This window comes from Cuculus canorus, chromosome 18 (genome assembly GCF_017976375.1).
Source record: "Cuculus canorus isolate bCucCan1 chromosome 18, bCucCan1.pri, whole genome shotgun sequence".
Taxonomy (NCBI): domain Eukaryota; kingdom Metazoa; phylum Chordata; class Aves; order Cuculiformes; family Cuculidae; genus Cuculus; species Cuculus canorus.
In genome coordinates, this window is record NC_071418.1 from 8,317,868 (window position 1) to 8,342,427 (window position 24,560).

Sequence of the window (24,560 nt, forward strand, 5' to 3'; positions counted from 1 at the left end):
CCTCAAGCTGCCCCCAGGGAGGGTCAGACAGGACATTAGGAAAAACTTTTTCACTGAAAGGGTCATCAGGCACTGGCAGAGGCTGCCCAGGGAGGGGGTGGAGCCACCATCTCTGAAGATATTTAAAAGACAGGTAGATGAGGTGCTTAAGGACATGGTTTAGTGGCCAACAGGTATGGTTGGACTTGATCTCTGAAGTCTTTTCCAACCTGGTGATTCTATGATTCTATAATGCTGACTACAGCAGGCTTTTCTTAAACTTCAGGGTTTTGGTTTACTTTCCTTCCCTTTCCCCAGGTCTTCAGAGAGTTTTACTCCCAAATAATTTGGTTTTCCAGCTGCTACCCAGAACTCAACCTCAGCCCATTGGAGAGTATGTGAAACAGCAGCTGGTGTCCATTTCCCAGCTGAAAACAATGAGGATGTGTAAGGCTTGCTCAGCTGTGAAAAAGCCAGAGCAGGGAAAAAACCTCACGCAGAGATAGTCTCAGAAATTTGAGACTAAGTGGACAGCCATATCAGCCTAGAGCAGAGGTCCAGCTCATGTTTTGTGCGGGAGTGCACGCTGGATGCTTGGGGAGAATCCAACTTCACTTTTTTCCATGCTATTTCGATTATGTAAGCATATCATATTCCCACCTGGTTATTCCATTCCCAACTTGAAACATCATAATCAGGACAGCTCGTCTCTTCAGTGCTCCCATCGATTTTGTCATCTTTCTCGGTGCCCTTCGTAATTGCCAAAGCTGCAGATAGCAGGAGGTTTGTGGGCCTGCTACGTGATTTCTGGTTTGTTCTCAGGTGATCCTGAGAATTCCTGATACTCTGTTTACCTTTTGTGGCCACCTGTGAGCACTGACTTGATATCTGGAGGCAACCATTCACTATCCTGGTAGCTTTCCTATCTTCTAATCCTGGTCCTCCTTTCAGAGACTGAATTTCTACAGGCTTTGGTCCACGCGTGGCTTAGAGTATGGACAGAGAAGTTGATGTTCTGCTTTATCTGCATAAAGGGTTATTTTAGCCCAGAAAACAGAGCAGTGCAGAGACAGATAAAGCCACAACCCTTTAATTTTTGGGGACTGAGCAGCTCATCGCTATCAGAGTTGTGCCGTTACTCAGACTCCTTGTGTTCCCAGCAAACACCATCGGAAGAGCTGGCCGAGGAGGTGACATTCAGGATGCCCTTTCTATCACCCACTAAAGCAGCTGAGAGGCTCCTGTTACAGAGCAGGAGAGCGGGGTGGGCAGGCTAAGACGCCTTCATATAAGACAAAGAAGAAAGAGAGCAAGTGGCAAAAGGGGGAGGGAAGGGGAGGGAAAGAAAATCAGGATTAGGTGCATAATATTAGCACCAGCAACAACTGCATCCTAAAAAAGAAAGCAATGAGGTGATATTTTCCTAGGCTGACACTCATTTGTGACAGATGCACAAATGCCACTTCTGGGCAGATTTCAGTGCTGCAAATGGAAATATATCAGTATGGAATTTGTATAAACCTGTCTGCTTTAAGCAGAAGACTTTTCAAGTTTAAGGCAGCCCGCGGGATTACCATGGGATTTGCTCAGTGCCAGCGTCACTGCAGCGACGTTACCAACAGGGTACATCGCAGCACAATTTTCTAGTGACGTTTCTGAACTAACATTTTGTGTTGCAAAAACATTCTTGCAGCTTCAGGAAATTTATCAACTGCCTCATTATTTCTGCAGAGGCAGCGCTTGCTCCAAGCTTGCTCCAGAACCAGCAGCGCTGCAGAAAGCCATGGTCCCCTCTGTCAGCCACGTGAAGCGAGAGCAGCCCATGATCGCATTCAGACCGAACGCAGAGCTGCGGGGCCTCAGTGCGTTCAGCGTGATCTGAGCAGCTGAACTTGCCTTCAGGTTACTCGTGTTGCAGAAACAATTAATAATCTGATAAGTGATAGAGGGTGGAAGTAAAAGTAATCACCGTGCTGAGGTAGCATTGAAAATGTGTTGGGGACTTCAGAGGAAGGACGGAAGTGAGTTGAATGTGTGTGAGGAAAAGGAATAAGTGATAAGAGGATAGAGGATGTGGGGGTGGAAGAAATGACAGGGGAAGAAAGGTCAGGAGAAATCTGGGGGGACACTGCTGGGAAACATTATAATGAGAATCTAGCTCATAGCCCACCTCAAGAAGTTTTGTAAGGCTTAAATTACTTCTTCAAAATGAAAATTAATGTGTTTAATCTGCAAAGTAAAGCAGTGCGTTGTTTCACTCCTATGGCTCAGCACTCCTGCCTTCACGCCGTGCTGTGGGGAGCTGCCTGCCCTGCGGAGAAGAAAGGAACCCCAGGCAGCACTTCCCAAACCCAGGAGCAAAGCTGGATTGGGAGGAGGCAGTGAAAAAACATGCCTTCCTGGAGGGTTGAAGACTTCGGAGACTACTCGCAGTCCCCAGCTGGAGTCTGAAGCCCCCAGTCCTGGCCAGAGCTCAGGTGCCCCAGCCAGCTCCCCAGGGAAGGAAGCCTGGCTTGGGGTCCACCAGCCCAGGGAGCTGCTGCTCTCTCTGCCAGGAGTAAGTGGGTGGGGAAGGTGCAGAGTGGCCCTGGTTTTGAGTTGCTGCCGTGGCCCACAGGGACCTAACTCCTCGCTCCGTGCGAGCCCAGCCTCTGGCAACCACCCACGCCTATGGTTTGTGAAGGATCTTCCAAGAAAATAAACAACCAACTCAGAAGTGGAGGAGGAGACAGGAGCAGAAGGTAAGGATCTCTGAGTAGCACTAGCTGCTCCTGGCCATCCTGGGAGGAACGGGTGGATGAGCAGTAGGGAGAGGAACAAATTAGTGGTTCTGAGCAGGGGGAGGACACATGCAAGAGGAGCAGAGGCCGTGAAAAGGTCCCCACTGACAGGCACTGCTATAAAGCCTGCTGGATTATCAGGATCAAAGTGGGACAGTGATGCGAGGAAGATGAATTACTCCATGCTTTATGGAGAATGAGGGTAATTTTGCACTGACACTCTATCTGTGGAGTGAGGTTTCCTGTCACCCGATAAGGGTTTTTGCGAAGGCCTTGAGAAAAACATCAGTACGTAGTGGCCATAAATGAACATCTCTGAGAGAAAGTTTAAAATAGATGCGGCTGATGGGCTCATATAGAGCTGCTGTCCCGTATGGATGGAAGACCAGGGAGCTCCCAAGCTCAAACCCAGCGTTCTAGCAATAATAGAGCAAATAGTTGAAAATATTCCTTTTCAGAAACTCTTTGTCAGTGAAGTCAAATCAAACAATTCATCCTGTAAGCTCCTGTCAGGAGACTCAGGAGAGGAGGAATCATCTGAGCCTTCCTGTTAGGGTCTCCACCCCCTCGCCAGCAGCAAAGCCCCCATGTCAGCACAGTACTGTTGGGAGAAGTGCAGTTCAGCGCACACAAAGGCATTAGGATCAAAGCCCAGAGAGGTGGAGCTCAACTAAAATTCAGAGGCAGACAGCAGTATGGGATGGGGGGTTCTGCTGTGAGACCCTGTGAGGCACCCCGCAAGCTGCTGTCCCCCTGGAGGCACTTCCGAGGGAGCAGCAGCCTCTTTGACAGACCTGAGGGACTGATTTGGAATTTAGGCAACGTACACCTCTGTTGCTCAGCAAAGCAGCGACGGAGTGAAGCATCTTGAGCTGCAGCGGATTTAGAACACGTTTTTTCAGGCTACAGGTCTGTAAAACACCCTGGCTGCTGGCACATCGCTGTTGTCATCTGCTGCTTGACCTGTTCTGTTTACACAACTGATTTGCCCTTCGGGAGGAGCAGAAACTTGCATCCTTCCCTCGGCATCTCAGATGGATGCAGAGAGCAATCACCAGGGAAGGGATTCATGGATAGGGGCCTCTTGCTGTTCAGCAAAAAACGGGCTTTCACGTCCACAGGCATTGCTTTAATTTGTTAATGTCCTGAAGACGTGACAGCCCCACCCACCCCAAACTGAGCCCCAGCTGTCCACTGGAAGCACCTGGGCACCTGCTCTGCTCCCCATGGACCACACAGCCCAGCAGGGCACGGGGAGCACCCAGGAGCTGGGCTGGCACAGCGTCATCACACACACTCCAAAGGGCCCCACTCTTGATTTATACTCCGCAGGGAGAGCACATTTGGGGCTGCTTCTGATTTTTAACCTGTCAGCTGGGGAAGGAGCTGTGCCAGAGCAAGTCTCTTGGTGGCAAGAATAGAATGTCCGTCTTAGGACACAGCCCAGTTGTCCAGGTCCCACATGGCAGCACGTTGTGCTGAGACATAGAAGGCAACCTACCCGCCCAGGAATGTCTTGAAGCGCTATTCGTGGCAGCGGATCATCTGCACAAACAGACGTGACCCCGCACAGGAGTCTTGCGAGAGCAGAGCTATTTTGAGCTTTGGACACTGAGGACGACGGGAGACAAATGATGGGCTGATCCTCCTGGATCTCTGCAGAGCAATCTGCAGCCTTGTCTCCTGCTCTGGGAATGACTCTGGTGAAGGCTGATGAGCGATTTGGTGGGACCTCAGAACCCAGGCAGGGGCTGTGAAGTTGCCAGGGAGGCAAGGCGAGGACTCGGTCACACTGTGCTCATGGCAAGTCCTACCTGAGGGTGTGCACTCGGGGCACACGGCTGCCTGCTTTGTTTTCAATCACACCTTTGGGAGCTAGAGAGACAGCACAGGGTGGGTAACTGCACGCAACTCAAACACAAATCCTTTGCAGCCAGGATGGTATTCACCTCTTGCCACCTGAAGGTCTCTATATCTGAGTGGTTCTTCATGGATGTTTGAGAGGCCCCTTTTCCTCTTCCCAGTCATCACAAATCCCCTCCTTCACTTGTTCCTATCTTTTAATATCCTCTTTCTTGTTCTGGTATGGATTTCTTTCATTCTAATTTCTAAATGTTTCATTTTCACTGCTCTTTGCAAACCGGATCTGCAGGTTAAGCTCTCTGGGGAAAAAAAACCAAAAACCCAACACATTCCCAGAAATTTTTCCACCTAGATCAACTGACCAAGTCATTCTCCCTCAGGGCTCCACATTCAGCTGGACTGATGCACAGCAGCAGCGTTAGCCGGCAAGAACACGTGCTCAGAGGGATTGAACGTGCATTAGAGAGCTTCTAAAGTGCTGCCACTAAATGCAGTCCCGCAGCCTTAGGGGATGGATTTGATGGATCTTGGAAGGAGGCCCCTTGGCACAGCCCCAGCCTCCTGAGCTGTTCCCAGGCATGTCCAGCACGCCTGCAGATGAAAACTCAGTTCAGCTGTCAGACCAGAGGCACAACTATTCATTCAGAGGCAAGTTATTTTTCCAGCAGACTAATAAGTTAAACTGACTGGTCCTAGAAGCTTCCGCAGGCTTTGCCGGGCACCTCCGTGCTAGCTGGGCACCCCCTGTGTCGAGCACAAGACAGTACAACGGGGTGCAGGTGATGTGAACAGCCCCTCCGTGGCTGCTCACCTAAAGACCAGGCTGGCAATGAAGAGAAAGGCTTTATACCTCCCTCTGGCTGCCATGTGATAAAGCTCAGGCTCCTACAGAGCAGCTTTGCCAGGTGGAGACTCAACCAGGATCTTAAAGCCTTCACCCACTTGGAGCTGCAACACTGGATAGCTCAGAAAAGGGTCAGCTTTCTGAAGTGTAGTTTGACTACACGGAGAAATATTTGCTTTGTAATGCACAGCGATGGCTGCAGGACCAGCCTTGTTCTCCCACGCAGAGATACAGCATTGAAACTAATCACCAACACGAGAATTCTATTCACATCGCATGTTTAACAGAGCACATCTGTTCATACAGTAGTTTATTCTCAGCTGCATTTAACAAGGTTAGGATATCTGCTTTCAAGCAGAAAGTGCGGAGGATGCCTGTCAAATATTGGATTTTAAGGTCAGTAAAAAACTGCTCGGACATGATCATAGCAGCAGTAAGACTTGAACCCACACTTTTGACTATGCTTAACTTAGAAAGAAGATTATTCTCACCTGAACATCAACGTGTGGCACATCTGAAGGTGCAGATATGTATTTTATTGACACCGGTACAGCAGCAGAGTGACAGAAAATGTTTGTGTACATAAGCAAACAGAAGAAAACTTCCTACCACTGCAACTCTAGCTACTGCAAATCCACAGCTGGAAAAATACTTTGTGTAAGTTCCAGTTATCCTGGGGGCAGCTCATTTTCCACTTCCCAGCACCACCTGGAGAGGAGAGGCTTTGTTTAGTCCACACACATCAAGATGAGTCTTTTGGTCCCTAAGTTTATCGGTCTCAACGCACCATTTGTGTGGGTCGTGCAAGTGAAGCCCAGGTCAATGTGGCAGTGGCTATAACCCTTAGGACCACACATCATTAAAGTCCTGTTGTTGGACTGATGGGTTGAGATGGAGAAATGTATCCATTGGCTTTTTTGGAAGTTCTACTTTACTGCTGCAGTGCTTAAACAACCCACACCCCCATGCTCTCAGACAAGAAGCATCCCACTATTTTCAAAAGTGAGTGTAGACTATGGAAGGGAGTAAAAGCATTGATCCACTGGATCTATTAAAAGATTTAGGCATTACAATGCTTAATTTTTATCCCTCCCACAGCAGAATCCAGAACTTGTGCCAGCTGACCAGGCTCCAAATATACTGCACAGTATGAAGTACCTCAAAGCAGGACCTAAAACTACGCTATATTGCAGAGTTGTCACAGTAACGTGTTCAACCTGACTTTACCAGGGGATACCCAACAGGGGATGTCTGAAATCTTGCCCCTCTCTGGGCTTTCAATTCAATTAAAGATTCAGCATTCCAAAGGTAACCTCACACCTAGAGCCTTTGTTCAGGAAACTGGAATCAGCCTTCCAAATGCTTCCCCTGGGGTGTTGGCAAGATACCCTGACAAGCACTGTGGAGCTGAAGCCTTTTACAGGGCATGGCTCTAAGAGACTCGCTGGAAGCTGCACACCAGCCTCTGGTAGAACCAACATTGTCTACTCAGTGTCTGTCCAGAGCCCTCAGGAGAAAGCATGCTCTCCACAGCATCTCTTCTAGACTTCAAGTGCTGTAGGAGTAAGAGTATGCTGAAGAGGATGACCAGAAGGTAACCTGGAGCCAAGGTTATCCATTACCTGGATACACGCTTTAGGCACCAATAATTTTTCCAAGATGTGGACTGAGGGTATTTTACCTCCAGCTACAAACTGAGCTAGACTAGTGCAGTCAGAAGGTGTCACACCCACTCAGATCACACTAGGAAAAACAGGCTTTAAATCTTGTTCCAAACAGTCTTGGACTGGAGATAGACAGCTGCCCAGGAACCTCAGCTAAGGACACAGTGCTGCTGCATATTTCTCAATCAGAAAATTAATTCTGCCTAAGGCTCACAGGAGGGTTGTTTGGGGAATGTTCAGAGTTAGGCTGGCTGTCATTACTCTCAGTTTATGAGGCAGTTTCTCAAATCTGCAATGAATGTGATGAAACCAGCCAGAAGATTCATGCTCGATACCAGAGCCTGAAACACCAAAGTCATAGAATCATAGGATCACAAAACGGTTTGGGTTGAAAGGGTCCTTCAAAGATCATCTAGTCCAAATCCCCTGCCACAGGCAGGGACAGCTTCAGTAGGTTAGGTTGCCCAAAGCCCCATCCAACCTGACCTTGAACACTGATGGGAAATCCACTACCTCTCTGAGCAACCTGTGCCATTGCCTCACCACCCTTGTCATAAACAATTTCTTCCTTATATCCAACCTAAACCTGCCCTCTTTCAGTTTAAAACCATCGCCCCTTGTTCTGTCACTGCAGACTCTGATCAAATGTCTCTCTCTGTCTTTCTTATGAGCCCCTTTCATATACTGAAAGGCTTCAATAAGTTCTTGAAGGCTTCTCTTCTCCAGGCTGAACAATCCCAGCTCTCTCAGCTACCTTCAAAGTCCCTTCCTTACAGAGCTGTCCTGGTGGCCATACCATGCTCGACCTGCTAGAGCAAGCAGTACAGACTGCGCAGCTGCCTCCTGCAGTAAAGGCTTACCTTTGTAGAAGGGCCTTCTCGGGTTTTAGCTCTGAGCTTGTTTACTTGACTCTCAGCGACATCTACCCTTTCCTCAGCCTCTTCTAGCTTATGCTGTGCTTTTCTGAATTTAGAGAGATTAGTATTGGCTTGTTCATCCTGAAATGGAAAAACAGAAGTAACTAAAACCCATCTGGCAACGTGCAGGAAGCACAGAGCCAGCTTTTAAACTCATAGTCCTAGGAAACGGTAAATAAGTATTTGTTTCAGTTTAGTGACTCACAGCTTCCTCAGCTTGTCTTTTGTAGGACTTGATTTTCATCTGAAGTTTATCTACTAGATCTTGTAATCTCATCATGTTCTTCCTGTGTTCTTCATTCTGTGGAGAGGGAACGTGTAATTATACATCCTTGGAAGACAAAACATCTGGGGAATTGCTTTCTATTCACACCAACCTGGAAAGTAAGCTCTTTGACACGCCATTCATATTTGCGGATGTTTTTCATAGCCTCTGCAGATTGTTTATGTTCTTCTTCCAGTGCAGTTTCTAACTCCTGGACCTGGTGAATCAATCAACAATTGGCTGAGCCCTCACACCGGACTCAGAGAAGAAAGGTACCTTTGACACCCACATTCAGCACTGGTACTCACCCTGGCCTCCAGCTTCTGGATTTGTTTCTTGCCTCCCTTCAGAGCCAAATGCTCGGCCTCATCCAGACGGTGCTGCAGGCTCTTCACTGTCTGGTCCAGGTTCTTCTTCATCCTCTCCAGCTGGGTGCCAGCATTCTGCTCTTTCTTCAGCTCTTCTGCCATCATCGCCGCCTTGGAAAGGAGATGACACAAGAAACTGGAAGGATGTGAAAGAACAGTGCACGCTGTGCACCATCTGAGGATTTATTCTTGGTTACTCCTGACCATTTCTGCCACTGCATGTCCTGCTTCATTTTTACCTGTGACACAATAGTGGCAGAAACATGAGAGGAAACAGCAGGAGAAAGGGTAGGAAAAATTCTGCCTTACTGCACTCATGGAGCTTGGAACAACAGAAAGGGTAAACACTCTGTCCCACCACATGGCCATTACCATGACCTTCATGGACACCCAGGGGCCGTGGGGAGCGTAGGAGCCACAGCAAAGCCGTGTTGCCTGGCTGAGCTTCACTGGCTGTGCACAGGAGGACTGAGCACCAATTCGGAGTTGAAATCCACAATTCTTATTTGAAACGTTCTTAAGGAGGATTTTGAAAAGACAGATATTTAAACACATTAGACAATTTACTGGTTTAAATACTGCAGGATTTCTTTGTGGTTTACATTTTCATGCAGTACTGGAGAGAGTAATTTGGTTCAGACTGTCTCAATGTGGGTTTAGTTCATTATGATAACAACAGCCCCGATAACTCATCTGTCAGCAGGGCAAACACCGTGGTGCTCTAATCCTCCTCTAACACACAGTATCTTCAACCAAGCCCACAGACTGATTTGTTGTCCAAGGTTCTTTGTCCGACTCGTGACGAGTATTTACGTTAACCTCCAGCAGCAGCAATGCCGCTGGGAATCCCTGTAAATTCAAAGAGTATATCCCTGTAAATTCAAAGTAACATCCTCACATCTGCGACTGCCTTCTTTGCTTTTTCTTCAGCGCTTTTTGATTCATTAGTGATATCTTCCACCTCAGTTTGGATTTGTGCCATATCCGTTTCAAGCTTCTTCTTTGTGTTAAAAAGGCTGGTGTTCTACGAAAGAGAAACAGAGAGGCTTTGAGTGTCTGCCTTTGGTTTCTTACACATAGAGACCACAAATTACTCTTTGTTCTTACTCTGTGAATCTCTAGACCCCAAAGTAAGTCTGTCTTAGCAAAGCAAACTACCTGGCTGTGGAGGAGCTGCACCCGTTCAGTGGCGTCCAGAAGCCCCTGCTCAGCCACTTTCCTTGACCGCTCCGTTTGCTCCAGGGCTGCCCGTAGCTCCTCAACTTCAGCCTGCAGGAGGTTGGCTCTGCGCTCCACCATGGACACCTGCTCCTTCAGGTCCTCCTGTGTCCTCAGAGCATCACCCAAGTGCAGCTGCGTGTCCTAAAAATGAAAAGCCAATTTTGTCCTAACAAATTCCTTGGATGTTGTGCTTGAAAATCAACCAGAAAGGTAAACTAGGACCTTGAGAACTCCCTGGATGCTCTGCAGGGTCTTCTGGGCCTCTGCAGCCTGGCGGTTGGCATGGCTCAGCTGGATCTCCATATCATTCAGGTCTCCCTCCATCTTCTTCTTCAGCCTCACGGATTCACTTCTGCTCCTGATCTCACTGTCCAAAACACCTTGCATTGACTCCACAGTTCTTTGATGGTTCTTTTTTAACTGGCTGATCTCCTCATCTTTCTCAGAAACTTTTCTGCTGATGTCTGATTTAATCTGAGTCAGTTCTTGGTTGATACCAAGGATTTTGACCTCTTCACGCTCAAGAGCTGCCTTTAAAAAAGAAAACAAACACAGAAGTAACAGTTCAGAGAACATAATCAATGTGATGTTACTCAGTGACTTCACTCAAACTCCTGAAGTTTGGGGCGATCAACCCTGCACACAGCCACTGCCCAGGAGATAGAACAGAAAGCTTTTCTCTCTACTTTTCCCAGTACTATTTAAACTAACTCACCTCTGCCTCCTCCAGAGCAAATCGCAGCTCAGATTTTTCTACTTCGGCTTGCTTTTTTGCTTTCTCAAGGTCTCCAATCAATTTGCCATTTTCAGTCATTTGTTCAGCCAGTTCAGCTATTTCCTCTGAGAAATAAGAATGAAATCAGCTTGTGGCAGCCAGAGAAGCTGAGCCCTAAGCTTTCTGACTGTGTTTAACACCTCCTTTGTATGCCTGCATATACACATATGTATACATATAGGTACATATATGTATGTACACAGTTGTATATGTGTACGTAGACATCTGTACAGCTAGAAACAGAGCCAGCTCATGCAGGACAACATAAACACAGGGGCATCGGGTTGGTCTCATAGCCCTCCTTATAAACAGCCTGGAAGGTTCCTGCATGTATTTAAGTCTCGAATGGTCATCAGTGTAACACTACAGGTCTCATTATATGTTCAGCACACCTGTAAAATTCACTTTCACAAGTTGTATGGCCTCTGGATGACACCACTTCATCTGGGAGTGGCACCTAAATGCCCTTTATCTTACATCTCTGCAGCTTTATTAGCTCCATTAGCTTAGTCTCTTTACAAACTTGCTCAACAACTTTTGCCGAGACGTAGGTAATTCTCTATTAAAATGCAGAGAATAGCAATGACAGAATCCTGCAACTTAATGTACCTCGCGCAGACGTGAGCATGTCTGTAGAGCTGGTGGGACCATGAATGGGAAACCAGAGCCAAACACTTACGCTTGAGAGACTTGTTTTCCCGTTTGATGGTTTCAAGCTGATCTAAGGTTTCCTCATAGGCATTTTTCACTTTGAAGAGCTCTGTGTTCAGAGAGTGTGATTCTTTAGAGAGAGCTTCCTGCTCCAGCTTGCTCTCCTCATACTTTCCTTTCCATTCTGCCACAACCTGAAAGACATCACGTTTCATTCCCTGCTAGTTCTGAAAACGTTATTTCATTTGTGGCTATTTTCTGTAGTAGACAAATACTACCATGTCTGAAAACAGGACAAATTCCTACTGCCACGCTCTAGAGGAGTTCAGAACTGTTAGAAACAACTTGATTCCAGTATTGACTTAAGTAGGAAGTATTAGCTTGGCCTTTCTAGGAAAGCTAGACTTAAAAGATACTGTGCTCACTTATCACCTTATCAAAGTTCTGCTGTTTCTTGTCGAGGGCAGCTGCCAATGTGTTTGCTCTCTCTATGTCCACTGTCAGATCCTCCACCTCCCCCTGCAGCTTCCACTTCACCTTCTCCAAGGAGGCACATTTGGAATTCACAGTCTCTGCCTGCTGCCCTGCTTCTTGCAGGCGCTGAGTGAGTTTTTTCCTTAAGGAATATAAATAAAACAAACATATGTTTAAAAAAAAACAGTGAATTGTGTACATAATTTAATTAGTACTGTATCAGAAGGCTTTTTAATTTTTTTAATTCAGTGTATATGCACTCTGGGAGAACCTTAGAGCAGCTTCCAATACTTAAAGGGCCCTACAGGAAAGCTGGGGAGGGGCTCTTGATCAGAGAGTGCAGGGATGGGATAGGATGAAGGGGAAGGGTTTTAAGCTGAAAGATGGGAGATTGAGATGAGATTTTAGGAAGAAATGTTACCCTGTGAGGGTGGGGAGGCCCTGGCCCAGGTTGCCCCATCCCTGGAGGTGTTCAAGGCCAGGTTCGATAGGGCTTGGAGCCCCTGATCCAGTGGGAGGTGTCCCTGCCCATGGCAGGGGGTGGAACTGGATGGGCTTTAAGGTCCCTTCAACCCAAACCATTCTGTGATTCAATGTAAAGCCCAATAAAATAATTTAGGTCAGACTACTAAAAGTAGGTTTATGTTCTGCACAATGTGCATAACATCTGGACAGTTCATTCCATTTATCATGTACTTGGCCTCCTCCAGCTCCTCCGTGCGCTGAATAGCGTCCGTCTCATATTTGGTTCTCCACTGGGCCACTTCGCTGTTGGCCTTGGACAGGGCTCGCTGCAGCTCCCCCTTGGCTTCCTGCTCCTCCTCATATTGTTCCCGGAGCAAGTCACAGTCATGGCGAGCAGACTGCAAGGCGTGGGCCAGCGCGTTCTTGGCCTGAAAATTAACCATCACATCATGTTAGCTGTGACCAGTAGGTGACCCCATGACCTCGCACACTAAAACCATGGTCTCTTCGGCTTGGGCAGAAGACAAAGCGCTAGAGGTTTTCAAGTGTTCAGGCAGCTGATTTCAGCTGCAACCACATTCTCTCAGCTCTATTACTAGAAATGACCGAGACTGATGCTCTCACCCTGGCATACGCTGTAGCTGTTCTTCCCTGGGGCCACAGATGCAAAAGAAATCGCATAGACCGCAGCTTTAAAGTTAAAAAAACATGCAAAAAAATAACCAGCAGCGATCCCACTTTTAATGTGTCAGAGACAGCAAAGCACTTCAACACAGTGCTCGCTGTACACATTCTGCCCAGTAGTAATTTTCCTGTGTCAGGCTGTAGGCAACACTACTTACAAACTTCCACGAGCATTTTTTGAATGAACTGTGGCCCCGATATGTTTTGAAGCCTTAGCATGTACTCAGTAGCCAGCACTACCTTGATCTCCTCCTCTATCTGCCTTTTAAGCTCTTCTATTTGCTGTGTAATTGCCCGTTTGTTTCTGGACAGGCGTAACATTATGATTTTGTTCTCTTCGAGGTGACGGCTGAGTTCACCTGTGCCAAGAGAAGACAAGTTTCCAGTACTGAGCACCTGAAAGCATTCATATACAAATAATAATAATCGGTAACAAAGAAGTTGAATTGCACAATGCTGTTTATCTTATCAGTTGTTACCTTTAAGCATAGACTTATTATTTAACCATTATTATTAATAATTATTATTTAACCACTCTTATTTAACCATTCTCATTGCATATTTTTTACCATGGCATCTTTACTCTCAGAATAACGCCGTATTTGGTAATGAAGTTGAGACAAATGTAAGTCTCCTCCCACACTGATCTATTCTATCTCCTCCAAGATTTCTCCTATTCTGCTTTAGCCACTAGTTTTACCATTCATTCACATTTCCATACACAATTCTCTCAGGTTTAACTACTGATGTGCATAACTGTTTCTCTATGGTTTCAAACCTTCCTTTCTTGTTCGTTATCCCTTCTGAATTTCGTCTATACTGACATCCTTTTTTAAAAGGATAGCAGGGACACTGGCAATCCTGTCTCTAGGCCTGGATGTTTCTCTTCTTTCCTGCTTATTCCATTTTCTTCCCACTCCATTTTACCATATCTTCTACTAAACACTTTAATACTCTCCCCTATTTTGCATAGGTTTAACTTGGCTAGGAGCTGGTGCAGTACAAAGGCCAACCAGTTTACTTATTTAATTCCTACCTTATTAAATGTTTGAAGCGGATTCTGAAAGGCCCATAAGTCCAACTCACACATTTCAGTGGCCCAAAATCTGAAGCTATGTGTTTACATCCTTTGGTGCAATTTCTTTTGATGTAACAAGACTAGGACTTCTCTGTCATGAGACGGTTGTACCAGTGGCTGATTTGGTGGTTTGAGTTTGGCAGTTCTTGTGGATTCATCTGGACCACAAGCCTCCTGAGATTACCAGATTCTGGGGGAATTTCACATACTATGCCCTCTCTGGTCTTCTATGAGCTTGTGCCTTTAGAGCTTGTGCACGTAAGTTCACTTTTAAAGGGTTTTCATGGCAGATGTAGTCCTATGGAATAGTCTACATCAGCACTCCCTGATCTGCTATTATGCAAAATTCCCGAAATTCAGAAGGTTCGTTTAAGCCTATTCAGTGGCATTTTGATTTGAGATGTCTGACCTTGCAGTCAACCAGACTAAGAAGCCTTCACAAGCCTGCCTGGGGGCACTAACGAGCTTCATGAGGGTAGCGTACACACAGATACCGTACAAAGAGTGAACACGCACACCCTTGAAGAAGAAAGCACAGTTCTAACAGGTTGCTCTAATCTGTCCCAAATTCCTGGGCCCCCTGCATGGAATCAGTGAGTTATGTCACATCATTCTGGGTATTATTTCCCTAAGCAACTAAATGTTTGCAATGGGCAGATGATCTTTAAAGTGTCACTCATGACTCATGTCCTTTGATTTATTTCTACTGTTGTCTGTGCCCGTACCAGTGAGTCTGGAAGCAGAAGATGCACTTTGTGACCATTTAGGTCTCACTCATGGTACACATATAGGGCATCTCTGCCACTGAAGGGGAAAAAACATCCCCTTGGTAGATCTTCATGTCTTCCTTACCGGACTCTGTTTGGAGCTGGTCTTTTTGTATCACCATCTCATTCATATTTCTCTGGTTTTCCTCAAATTTGCCTTTCATGTCTCTCATCTGGTCTTCCAGGATGCGGTACGTTTTTTCCAGATTAGCCTGGAAGACAGTAAGGAAGTTGAATCTGTGCATGTGTGTTTACATTGCATTAAATCCCCACCAGACAGAAATATCACCAGTTCAAGTATTCCACTTATCAAGAAACACCTTGGACTTAGCAATGGTCTCTGTACTCCTGATCAGGTCGTCAATCTCCATCTTCAGCTCACTCTTCTCCTTCTCCAGCTTCTGCTTCACTCGCTGCAGGTTGTCGATCTGCTCCCCAAGCTCAGCTGTGCTGTCCACGTGCTTCTTGCGCAGGGCGGCAGCCGTGGCTTCGTGCTGCAGGGTGGCCTCTTCGAGGTCATGCCGCATCTTCTGAAATTCTGCCTCACGCTTCTTGTTAAATTCAGTTTGAGCGCTGGTGGCTCCTCCAGCTTCTTCAAGTCTTCCACTGATTTCCTCAAGTTCGTTAGCCAGCTCATCACAATGTTTCTCTGCTTTTGCCCGCACCGCTTTCTCATGCATGGTCTCCTCTTCCAGCTCTGCAACATGGGTCTATATAATGAGGAAAGAGCACATCAGGAATTAACAAGGGAACAGATAATTCAGTGCTTACGTTAATCCAAAATTGTGTTAGTAGAATACCAAACCCATTGTTATGCAGACTATAAGCAAAACAAAGCGCCTTTGAATTTTATTGCTTTGCCATTGTAGGCGAAGGCTTGCCAACAGAAAAAGCCCTGTGGATCAACTCATACTCACTGTAGACCACAGCTTTGCGTTACAAGGAGAAAACTCGAACAACGTATCAAGGTAATCACTGTGACTGGGTCAGAATTTATCAGCCACCAGCTGTGCACAAGCATTATTCACAGAATCACAGAATCACAGAATCACACAAGGTTGGAAAGGACCCATTGGATCATCGAGTCCAACCGTTCCTAACACTCCCTAAACCATGTCCCTAAGTACTTCATCCACCCGTTCCTTAAACACCTCCAGGGAAGGCGACTCGACCACCTCCCTGGGCAGCTGTTCCAGTACCCAATGACTCTTACTGTGAAGAATTTTTTTCTGATATCCAACCTGAACCTCCCCTGACGGAGCTTCAGGCCATTCCCTCTAGTCCTGTCCCCTGTCACTTGGGAGAAGAGGCCAGCTCCCTCCTCTCCACAACCTCCTTTCAGGTAGTTGTAGAGAGTAATAAGGTCTATTCGTGCTACTACAGTTTAAACAAGCAAACAGTAATGATGGAACAGTTACATAAAGTCTCTTGCCTGCAATTCTCTGATCTTCTTGTGCAGCTGAATAACTGAATTCTGCTGTTCCTCAGTTTTATTTTGCATCTGGTTAAATTCAAAGTCTTTCCTGTGAAGGAAATGTTCTTTTAATGAAAAGAAAATATGTCCAGTTAAAAACAAGTAGAAAGTTTGTCACTGATTTTTTTTCTCATACTTTCTTAATTTTTCATCTAAATGTTGTTTGTCTTTCTCCAGATCCACTATAGCTTCCTGGGAAAGTTTCAAGTCTCCCTCAAGCTTTCTTTTTGCTCGTTGAAGATCCACACAAACTATTCTTTCCTGTTCTAAAGATCCTTCAACCTGTAACATAAACATAAAGATGACCCATGGAACCACTGAAGAATCTGCCCCTTCTCCTTGTGTTGAACATGCTCACATCGTTCACTTGTTGCTCCAGCTTGGTCCTGGCTTTGGTGAGGGTATTAACTTTGTCCTCCTCAATTTGCAGGTCATCCAGTGCCTGTTGATGGGCTTCTTGCAGGGCCTTCTTCTCCTTGACTAACTTCATGACAGTCTCATCCAAATCTGTCATTTCTTCCGTGAGGTTTTTAACCTATCGCAAGGCAAAATACTTGAAGGTCACTATTAATTTTGGCTTTTATACAGATCACTTTTATATAGTGATCATACGAAGACAATAAACTCGATGCTAGACTACCACAGAGACTTCATTCATTGCATTATATGGTCAAACTATATAATTGCTCTGCTTATATATCAACCCTTCTGAAGCCACAAAACAATTTGGGTTTTTCATTTTAATTAGTTTTTGTATGCCTATGGCTTGGTTTTCCTGCACAATAGAGGTGACCAAATTTAACACTGGACCCATAGATTTCCTTATACAACATCGTTACTGTTCAAGGTGACTGCACCTTTCCATCCTATATAAAGACATGCAAAATTATTAAACATGCAAATAGCAGAAATTTAAAAGTACCTTGTTTTCTGTGGCAAGCTTTTCCTTTTCAGCCTTGGCAAATGTTAACTCAAGGTCATCAATATCTTTCTTCAGCTCAGAGCATTCATCCTCCAGTTTCCTCTTTCTGGCTGCCAGATCACCATTCATCTCCTCTTCATCTTCTAGTTTTTCCATTACTTCCTTTATTCTTGCTTCCAGCTGGAATTTTACTTTGATCAGCTGGTCACATCTTTCTTCAGCATCAGCCAAATTTTCATTTTCCTTTTTAAAGAAAACAGAAACGTGTTTCCTTGTCACACACTGGAATGGACACTTGCAGAAACCACCCGCTCATTGTGCAAGTAGAACACAAAATAACAGAATTTCCATTCAGCTCTTGCCTGAACACTCAGACAAAACTGATGTAATCTGAGGAGCCAAAAAATGGTTTGAATTACGTACAGTCTGTACTTGCAGCTGTAGGTCCTTCTTCTCTCGCACCAGAGTCACCATTTTTTCTTCCACTTCTTTCCTTTTGGTTTCTGATTTAGCCAGTTCTTCTTTGGTTCTTTCAAACTCTTCCTTCATCATGGCCATTTCTTTCTCAGTTTCCACACTTTTTAAGAGGGGTTTCATCTTGAAGTAGAGCTTCATCCAGGGCCAGTGCTTGACCTTCATGAATGCACGGATGTTGTACTGGATGCAGAAGATGGACTCCCTGAAATCAAAGCAATCCATCAGTAGTGTGAAAAAAATCACATCTTGGAGAAACCAGACCTCCCAGAAAACACACACCTTCGGTCTAACATTCTTTTCAATTCGAGTCTCCAGAGGTATCCCCTGCACAAAGCCTGCGTCTGTGTGATCAGTTGTCCTAAGCAATCATCTCGCATCTCTTCCAGGACACCTAGCAAACCTGCCTTGAAGAACACCTGCAGCCAAAGAACAGAGAGATCAGTTGTTGCTGAGCTTATATTTTAATGATTTTTCATTGTGTGGAAAAACTAAATGTTTACCTTAGTGTGTCCAAATTTGTACTGAGTATGATCTATCTCAATGGAAGACAGCAACTTTTCACACGCCTTCTTGCTGTCAATAAATTGTCCTTCTGGAATGACGTTAGCATTCAGAAGGCGGTATCTGACAAAATAAAGGAAAAAAGCTTAACTGTTGGCATCACTACAGCCCTCACAGAGACTAAAGACATGGACAGTCTATTCTCTGGACCTGAGAGACTCAGTTCAGCTGTTTACACCGATCTAGGGTGTAGACCCAGCTCACTGGGTGAGCTGCCAATTAGAAAAATCAATGTATTTTAAGAACAGGGAAACTGCTGCAATTGCCTAATTGGGCCTCCTGCGTAACAGAGCACATGTCCCTCCCAGCACCTTGCTCATCCAGCCCCATCTTGTGATTAATCTAGTACATATTTTCTTTAAAAAAAGGATATTTCAATCCTATTTGAAGCCTTCAAACCATGACAGTGTCCCGGGTAAGCTATTGACCCTCACTGTAGGAAAGGTACGTTTCACTTCTACCTTGACAACATCCTTCCTCAGGTCCCACCCTTGGCCTCTTGCATTGAGTCTGCCTTTTAGATGACAGGTTCTTGCATATTCAGATATCTTTACACCTGTCGGCTCTCTACACTGCAAACAAATCATCCGTTAACAGTTTCATGAGTTTAATAGAATGATTCATATCTCTCACTGCACTTGAGTTCACATTTATCCTGTAGCTCTTTTCGGAACCATATGGAACTTCTTGCATTCCTCCTGAAGCACGTACACCAGAATTAGACACAGAATTGGGCAATGGACTTCCTAATCCTACACTGAGAGATTACTCCACCCTCTATTAATACTTTTCAGCATGCTTCTCTACCCATACACAAACCTGCCTGCTCACAACACTGCCTTGGGATGTCTTCTTCAGTTGGTGGCCAAAATGCCACTTCTACACTTTCCAATGTCCCTGCTCTCCAGAACATCCCATTCAGTGCTGTAAGTGTGGCATCCTTTCTTTGTTCTTAGAGCTCTGACCCTACATTTGCCTTGGTTCAAGTACAATAAGCAGGTGACCGCAGCTGGGTTGGTCTACATTTAGCAGCCCTTTATAAATGTCCTATTTGTATGGCAGTTTCCGAGTTTAAATTGTTTGTTTGGTTTTATCTATAAATTAATGTAGCTGAAGTGCTGTAGAAACCTTGGCATGTAGAAACATGAGCCCTGTACAAAATGAAAGCGCCACGTGGAACTTATTTAGAAGTCTGTTGCATTAATGCAGCAACTTTTGCCAGTCAATCTCATAGTTCCATAGAAAAAGAGGCATCGGGTTTAACACAATTTCTTTTCAGAATTCTAGTTAGAATTATTTAAATAACATCCTTCAAGCCTCTACTAGACCGTGGTTAAATACAGGGTGTGGCATAGACCGCCCTCCTTATTTTTGCTGAAACATCCTTGTGTCAAGTTTTAGAATTTAAACAAAGAATCCCCAAATGCTCAGACGAACAGGAATGAAGTGAAAATAGGCTTTGACATCCAATATTCAGGAAGGCATTTGGATGGGCACTGCCCACACAGACTCTGCTATTAGATATGTCTTCATACTTCCCATAGTTGTTAAACATTAAAATAGTCTTTTCCTAAGAACCGTATGACGACTTGTTTAGCAATACGCTCCTCTCAAGTTAATTGGGCTCAATGAAAACACAATCTTATTACAGACCTTTGTTTAAAATCCCCATACAATATCTTGTTCGGAAATCCTTTCCTGCAGATTCGAATGCCTTCGAGAACACCGTTGCATCTCAGCTGGTGCAGAACAAGCTTGTGATCCATCAGGCCTATGACACAGCAACATGAGGGTATACTGATTTTTCTAGTATTGGTAAATTGGTCTTTCTGCCAATTTCTGTTTTATGAATTACCTGGGGTCTTTGTTTCATTTGGGATGATACAACGCACAAAATGAGGGTGAGTTGTTCGCAAGGTGGACATCAGCTTATTTAGATTTTCCTGTAACAAAGAGATCACTTGCAATCTCCACATTACTTCAAGACATAATGGAAATATTCTCAATATGATTCCATTCTGATGAAAAATAGAAAAATTCATAAGTTTTTCCTAACTCTTCTAGTGAATATTCTACAATCCTGTATAGGCATCAGCAAAGTAAATAGCTACTAACAGTGCTCACAACTGATAAACTTTCCTCCTTCTTAAGATGAAAACGCATCCTAAGTGGTTAGAAGGTAATCATAAGAATTATTAAGCAGGACAAAGATGATCGATACAGCAGGACAGCAGCAGTGGTCTTTCTTGATTGAATAAACTGTTGATCAATGAATGAATGGATTGATTTGTTGGTTTTGTTACTCACATGGATTAGTTATGTATATTTAAAAGATAATTGAGCCACAACATCTATGTGTGTCTATGACATCAGAAGTCATCTCGTCTGCGGGACAGCTTCATTAGCATCGCATTTCTTTAATCGTTTCATGCAATAATGACATACTCTGAGTATAGCTCATGTCACAGCCAGGGGGATGCTGCACTCCTCATCCTACCAGAAAGGGCTGAAACTACAAAGCTCTTGAAACTGCGCAGCCTGGTTAAAGCACACAAATTCCCTTCCTCATGATCATCCCCCTGGACCTCAGCAGCAAAGCAGAACTCTAACCAAACTTTACCAGATCTCAGAGGAACTTCCCACACTATCATATGGCAACAGAGAAAGTGGAAACGGTGAACCAGCACAGACAGGTCTGCCAAGACTGCCTCTCAGCGCTTCTGCAGCTGGCCCAGGCTGTGCCAAAACACACACCTACCCGGAAGAGTACAGAAACAGTTTGGAAGGAAGAGCCCTTTTTCTTGGTTCCTTTCTTCTTAACAGCACCACTTTCAGCTGGAAAATGAGATGACAGTCCACCTAAGGTACACTTCAAGATCCCTCTGACAGAATAATAACTGTGCATCTAATACACAGAGCACAAATACTGATTCCACACTGATTCAAGTTAGGTGAGAGCTACAGCTAGAAACAAGAGACAATCCTCTGCTCTTACCTTCATCTATGGAAGCAAAGGTGGCATAAAGATTGCATAAAATTTTCATAGATGATTTCTGGTACAACCCAATGACCGTTTCATTCAGGGGGTCCTTGTTCTTCTCCAGCCAGCCAGAGATGTTGTAGTCCACGGTGCCAGCGTAGTGCACCAGCGAGAAGTGAGCCTCAGCCTTGCCTCTGCCAGGTTTGGGCTTCTGGAAGTTGTTGGACTTGCCCAGGTGCTGGTCATAGAGCTTGTTCTTGAAAGAGGTGTCCGTTGCCTTGGGGAACATGCACTCCTCTTCCAGGATGGAGAAGATGCCCATGGGCTGTATAGAAAAAAGGTGTTTTCAAATAAGATGAATTCAAGTTATAAAAAGATGAAGTGAAATAAATGCTAAAATTAAAGTACTGACGGTGTTTTATAGAAAATTAGTTTGTGAGGAACAGGTAAGCAGGATTTTTGTGAACAGTTGCCAAGATATTCAAAAGAACTAGGTTTTCATAAATAGGGTTTTGAATACCCAGACTACTGGAAAACAAAGAAATCCAAGCAAAAACCTTGCAGTAACTTCTTGTAATACAGTAGTGACGACTTCTTATGCAGAAGGAGCAAAAAGCAAGCAGATACGAGGCTTTCTAACATTTGAATTTATCTGAGGAAAACTTGAGGAGAATATTGAAGGAACTCAGTGCAAACACTCTGAGAGCCAATTCCAGATGTGATTTGTGTGACTGCACAAGCTGCAAAAGAAACTCACCTTTTCTATAAGATCAATGCAGGCAGCCAGGTCCATCCCAAAGTCAATGAACTCCCATTCGATTCCTTCCTTCTTGTACTCCTCCTGCTCCAGCACAAACATGTGGTGGTTGAAGAACTGTTGCAGTTTCTCATTGGTGAAGTTGATGCAGAGCTGCTCAAAGCTGTTAAACTAATATTTGAATAAATCGGTTAATACTGCTAAACTGAGTCCAATCAATTCATTTCGTAGAGGTGTTAAGGCAAGATCAGACTGTCATGAAGCACATGCAAAAGAACTGGGTGATCAGGCCCAGTCAACAGGGGTTCATGAAAGGCAGGTCTTGCCAAACTAACCTTATCGCCTTCTATGACAAAGTGACTCAACTACTGGATGGGGGAAAGGCTGTGGATGGAGTCTTCTTGGGCTTCAGTAAAGCCTTTGACACAGTTTCTCACAGCATTCTGCTTCAGAAACTGTCAGCCTCTGGCCTGGATGGGCGCACACTCTCCTGGGTTGAAAACTGGTTGGCTGGCCGGGCCCAGAGAGTGGCGGTTAATGGAGATAACTCCAGCTGGAGGCCAGTTACAAGTGGGGTTCCTCAGGACTTGGTACTGGGTCCAGCCCTGTTCAATGTCTTTATCAATGACCTGGATGAAGGCATTGAGTGCAACCTCAGCAAGTTTGCAGATGACACTAAGCTGGGTGGAAGTGTGGATCTGCTGGAGGGTAGGGAGGCTCTGCAAAGGGACCTGAACAGGCTCTGCTGTAGGCAAAGCCATTTTACACCATAAACACCTCGAATCCTGTGTTCAGTTCTGGCCCCTCGCTCCAAGAAGGATGTTGAGGCTCTGGAGTGTGTCCAGGGAAAAGCAATGAAGCTGGTGAGGGGCTGGAGAACAAGTCTTACCAGGAGCAGCTGAGGGACCTAGGGTTGTTTAGCCTAGAGAAGAGGAGGCTGAGGGGAGACCTTATTGCTCTCTACAACTACCTGAAAGGAGGTTGTGGAGAGAAGGGAGCTGGGCTCTTCTCCCAAGTGACAGAGGACAGGACAAGGGGGAATGGCCTCAAGCTGTGCCAGGGGAGGGACAGGCTGGACATCAGGAAAAAATTTTTCATGGAAAGGGTCATCAGGCACTGAAACAGCTGCCCAGGGAGGGGGTGGAGTCACCATCCCTGGAGGTGTTTACGCGAGGGGTGGATGAGGTGCTGAGGGGCACGGTTTAGGGAGTGTTAGGAATGGTTGGACTCGATCCAGTTGGTCCTTTCCAACGTGGTGATTCTATGAAAGATATATCATAGGTGGTCCAGGCTTCCAGAAAAGTTGTGCTGTGCAGCACAGGGTTGATATAGCCTGCATAGCAAAGGTTTTGGGTGGTCCTAATGTCACTAAATACATATTCTGAGGGGAAGGAGGCAGCAGCTTCACGGCTATGTTTCTGCTATTTCTTTTACAAAGTGGGCAATGGATCTACAATGGGAGAAGCAGCTTCAGAGAGATTTGCCCTCCTCTCGAGGGCAGCACTGGGATGAGGAGGAGGAAAGGTCAGAAAAGTCAAACAAAAAGGGGAAAAAAAAAAACATTTAAAGAGAGCCAGAAGTCTGACAGCGCTATATAAAACCAAACCTCAAAAATCTCAAAGCCAGCAATGTCCAAGACTCCGATAAAATGCTGTCTTGGCAGCTTGGTATCCAGTTGTTGGTTGATGCGCATCACCATCCACAAGAAGAGTTTTTCATAGACCGACTTGGAAATGGCATTCACTCCCTGGTGCACCTGCAGGGAGATGGGTCACAGAGCCGTGTTAGGGCACTGCTGGTGCGTCCCTGAGATAAAATGTCCCTCCACCAAGCATAAACACTATCAGCCCACAAAGCGCCCCAAGCTTCATTGGTCGTGGTCATCCTCAGCTGAGACCCACACTCACTCCTGTCCCTTGGGGAGAGGATGGTTCCTGCTGCTCCCTGACACTCACTTGATCCACCGTTTGGCCCTTCATGACGTATTCATTTCCCACTTTCACCCGGGGATAGCATAAAGCTTTCAGCAAGTCTGCTGAGTTCAGGCCCATCAGGTACGCTGCTTTGTCAGCCTCTGGAAAACAAAAGAAAAAGATTAAATACTTTCTTCTTAGCTAGGACAGACAGAGTGTGTTGGACCAGACAGAGCTGACTTTGAAACCTGGCAAAATGGTTGGCTTTATCCTAGCCACAATCGTTAACCAAAGTTCTCATTTACTTTTACCAACAGCCTTGTAGGGCTGCTCCTCATGGTTGAGTGGCTACATCAGCCCCAACGTGCGTGGTAAAACCAGTGAGTGCATTGCTGATGGGACAACAGAGGTTTAATGCCTTCAAGTCACTTCTCCACAATGTCACACGAGCAGAACAAGTCTGGATGTGTCACCAGAAACCAGCAAACACTACAGTAACACTTCTCAGGCACAAGGCCCTTCAACACAGCCATCACAAATAAAGTGGATGCAGAAAGCTACTCTATAGGAGGTGGCAAGTTAAAGGTTGAACCTCCTTTTTGTGTTAATCAAGGTACAACCGCTTCTTTCTTGGAAGACTCTTTGTATTTTTAGTGAAAAATGGTACGAAAACAGTTGGAC

The 24,560-nt window shown here is 45.4% G+C and overlaps 1 protein-coding gene and 1 long non-coding RNA gene across 4 annotated transcripts in view; one reads left to right on the forward strand and one right to left on the reverse strand.

The window, feature by feature from the left end:
* On the forward strand, positions 1–16,575 carry LOC128853968 (uncharacterized). 2 transcript variants are annotated; one of them, XR_008452837.1, is made up of 4 exons: positions 1–1,881; positions 2,251–2,720; positions 15,665–15,763; positions 16,447–16,575. It is a non-coding gene; the product is annotated as an uncharacterized LOC128853968 (long non-coding RNA). The 2 variants fall into 2 exon arrangements; XR_008452838.1 differs by lacking the exons at positions 15,665–15,763; positions 16,447–16,575 and adding an exon at positions 5,003–5,543.
* Positions 5,760–24,560, reverse strand: part of LOC104057898 (myosin-3) — a 26,573-nt gene continuing 7,772 nt past the window's right edge. The window contains exons 12-40 of one of the 2 annotated variants that reach the window (XM_009559334.2): positions 23,922–24,040; positions 23,573–23,722; positions 21,967–22,137; positions 21,225–21,534; positions 20,988–21,064; positions 20,085–20,172; positions 19,883–20,000; positions 18,169–18,292; positions 17,948–18,084; positions 17,615–17,870; positions 17,192–17,434; positions 16,628–16,804; positions 16,406–16,551; positions 16,228–16,318; positions 15,116–15,505; positions 14,881–15,007; positions 13,191–13,309; positions 12,498–12,694; positions 11,760–11,943; positions 11,356–11,521; positions 10,617–10,741; positions 10,124–10,432; positions 9,839–10,042; positions 9,579–9,704; positions 8,621–8,791; positions 8,425–8,529; positions 8,253–8,348; positions 7,991–8,128; positions 5,762–6,174 (exon numbers count right to left, since the gene is read on the reverse strand). In XM_009559334.2, coding sequence (XP_009557629.2) covers positions 6,151–6,174; positions 7,991–8,128; positions 8,253–8,348; positions 8,425–8,529; positions 8,621–8,791; positions 9,579–9,704; positions 9,839–10,042; positions 10,124–10,432; positions 10,617–10,741; positions 11,356–11,521; positions 11,760–11,943; positions 12,498–12,694; positions 13,191–13,309; positions 14,881–15,007; positions 15,116–15,505; positions 16,228–16,318; positions 16,406–16,551; positions 16,628–16,804; positions 17,192–17,434; positions 17,615–17,870; positions 17,948–18,084; positions 18,169–18,292; positions 19,883–20,000; positions 20,085–20,172; positions 20,988–21,064; positions 21,225–21,534; positions 21,967–22,137; positions 23,573–23,722; positions 23,922–24,040 — 4,688 coding nt within the window. In that variant the 3' untranslated portion in view covers positions 5,762–6,150. Of the gene's footprint in view, positions 8,129–8,252; positions 8,349–8,424; positions 8,530–8,620; positions 8,792–9,578; positions 9,705–9,838; positions 10,043–10,123; positions 10,433–10,616; positions 10,742–11,355; positions 11,522–11,759; positions 11,944–12,497; positions 12,695–13,190; positions 13,310–14,880; positions 15,008–15,115; positions 15,506–16,227; positions 16,319–16,405; positions 16,552–16,627; positions 16,805–17,191; positions 17,435–17,614; positions 17,871–17,947; positions 18,085–18,168; positions 18,293–19,882; positions 20,001–20,084; positions 20,173–20,987; positions 21,065–21,201; positions 21,535–21,966; positions 22,138–23,572; positions 23,723–23,921; positions 24,041–24,560 lie in introns of both variants that reach the window. The other variant, XM_054083242.1, reaches the window with a different exon arrangement.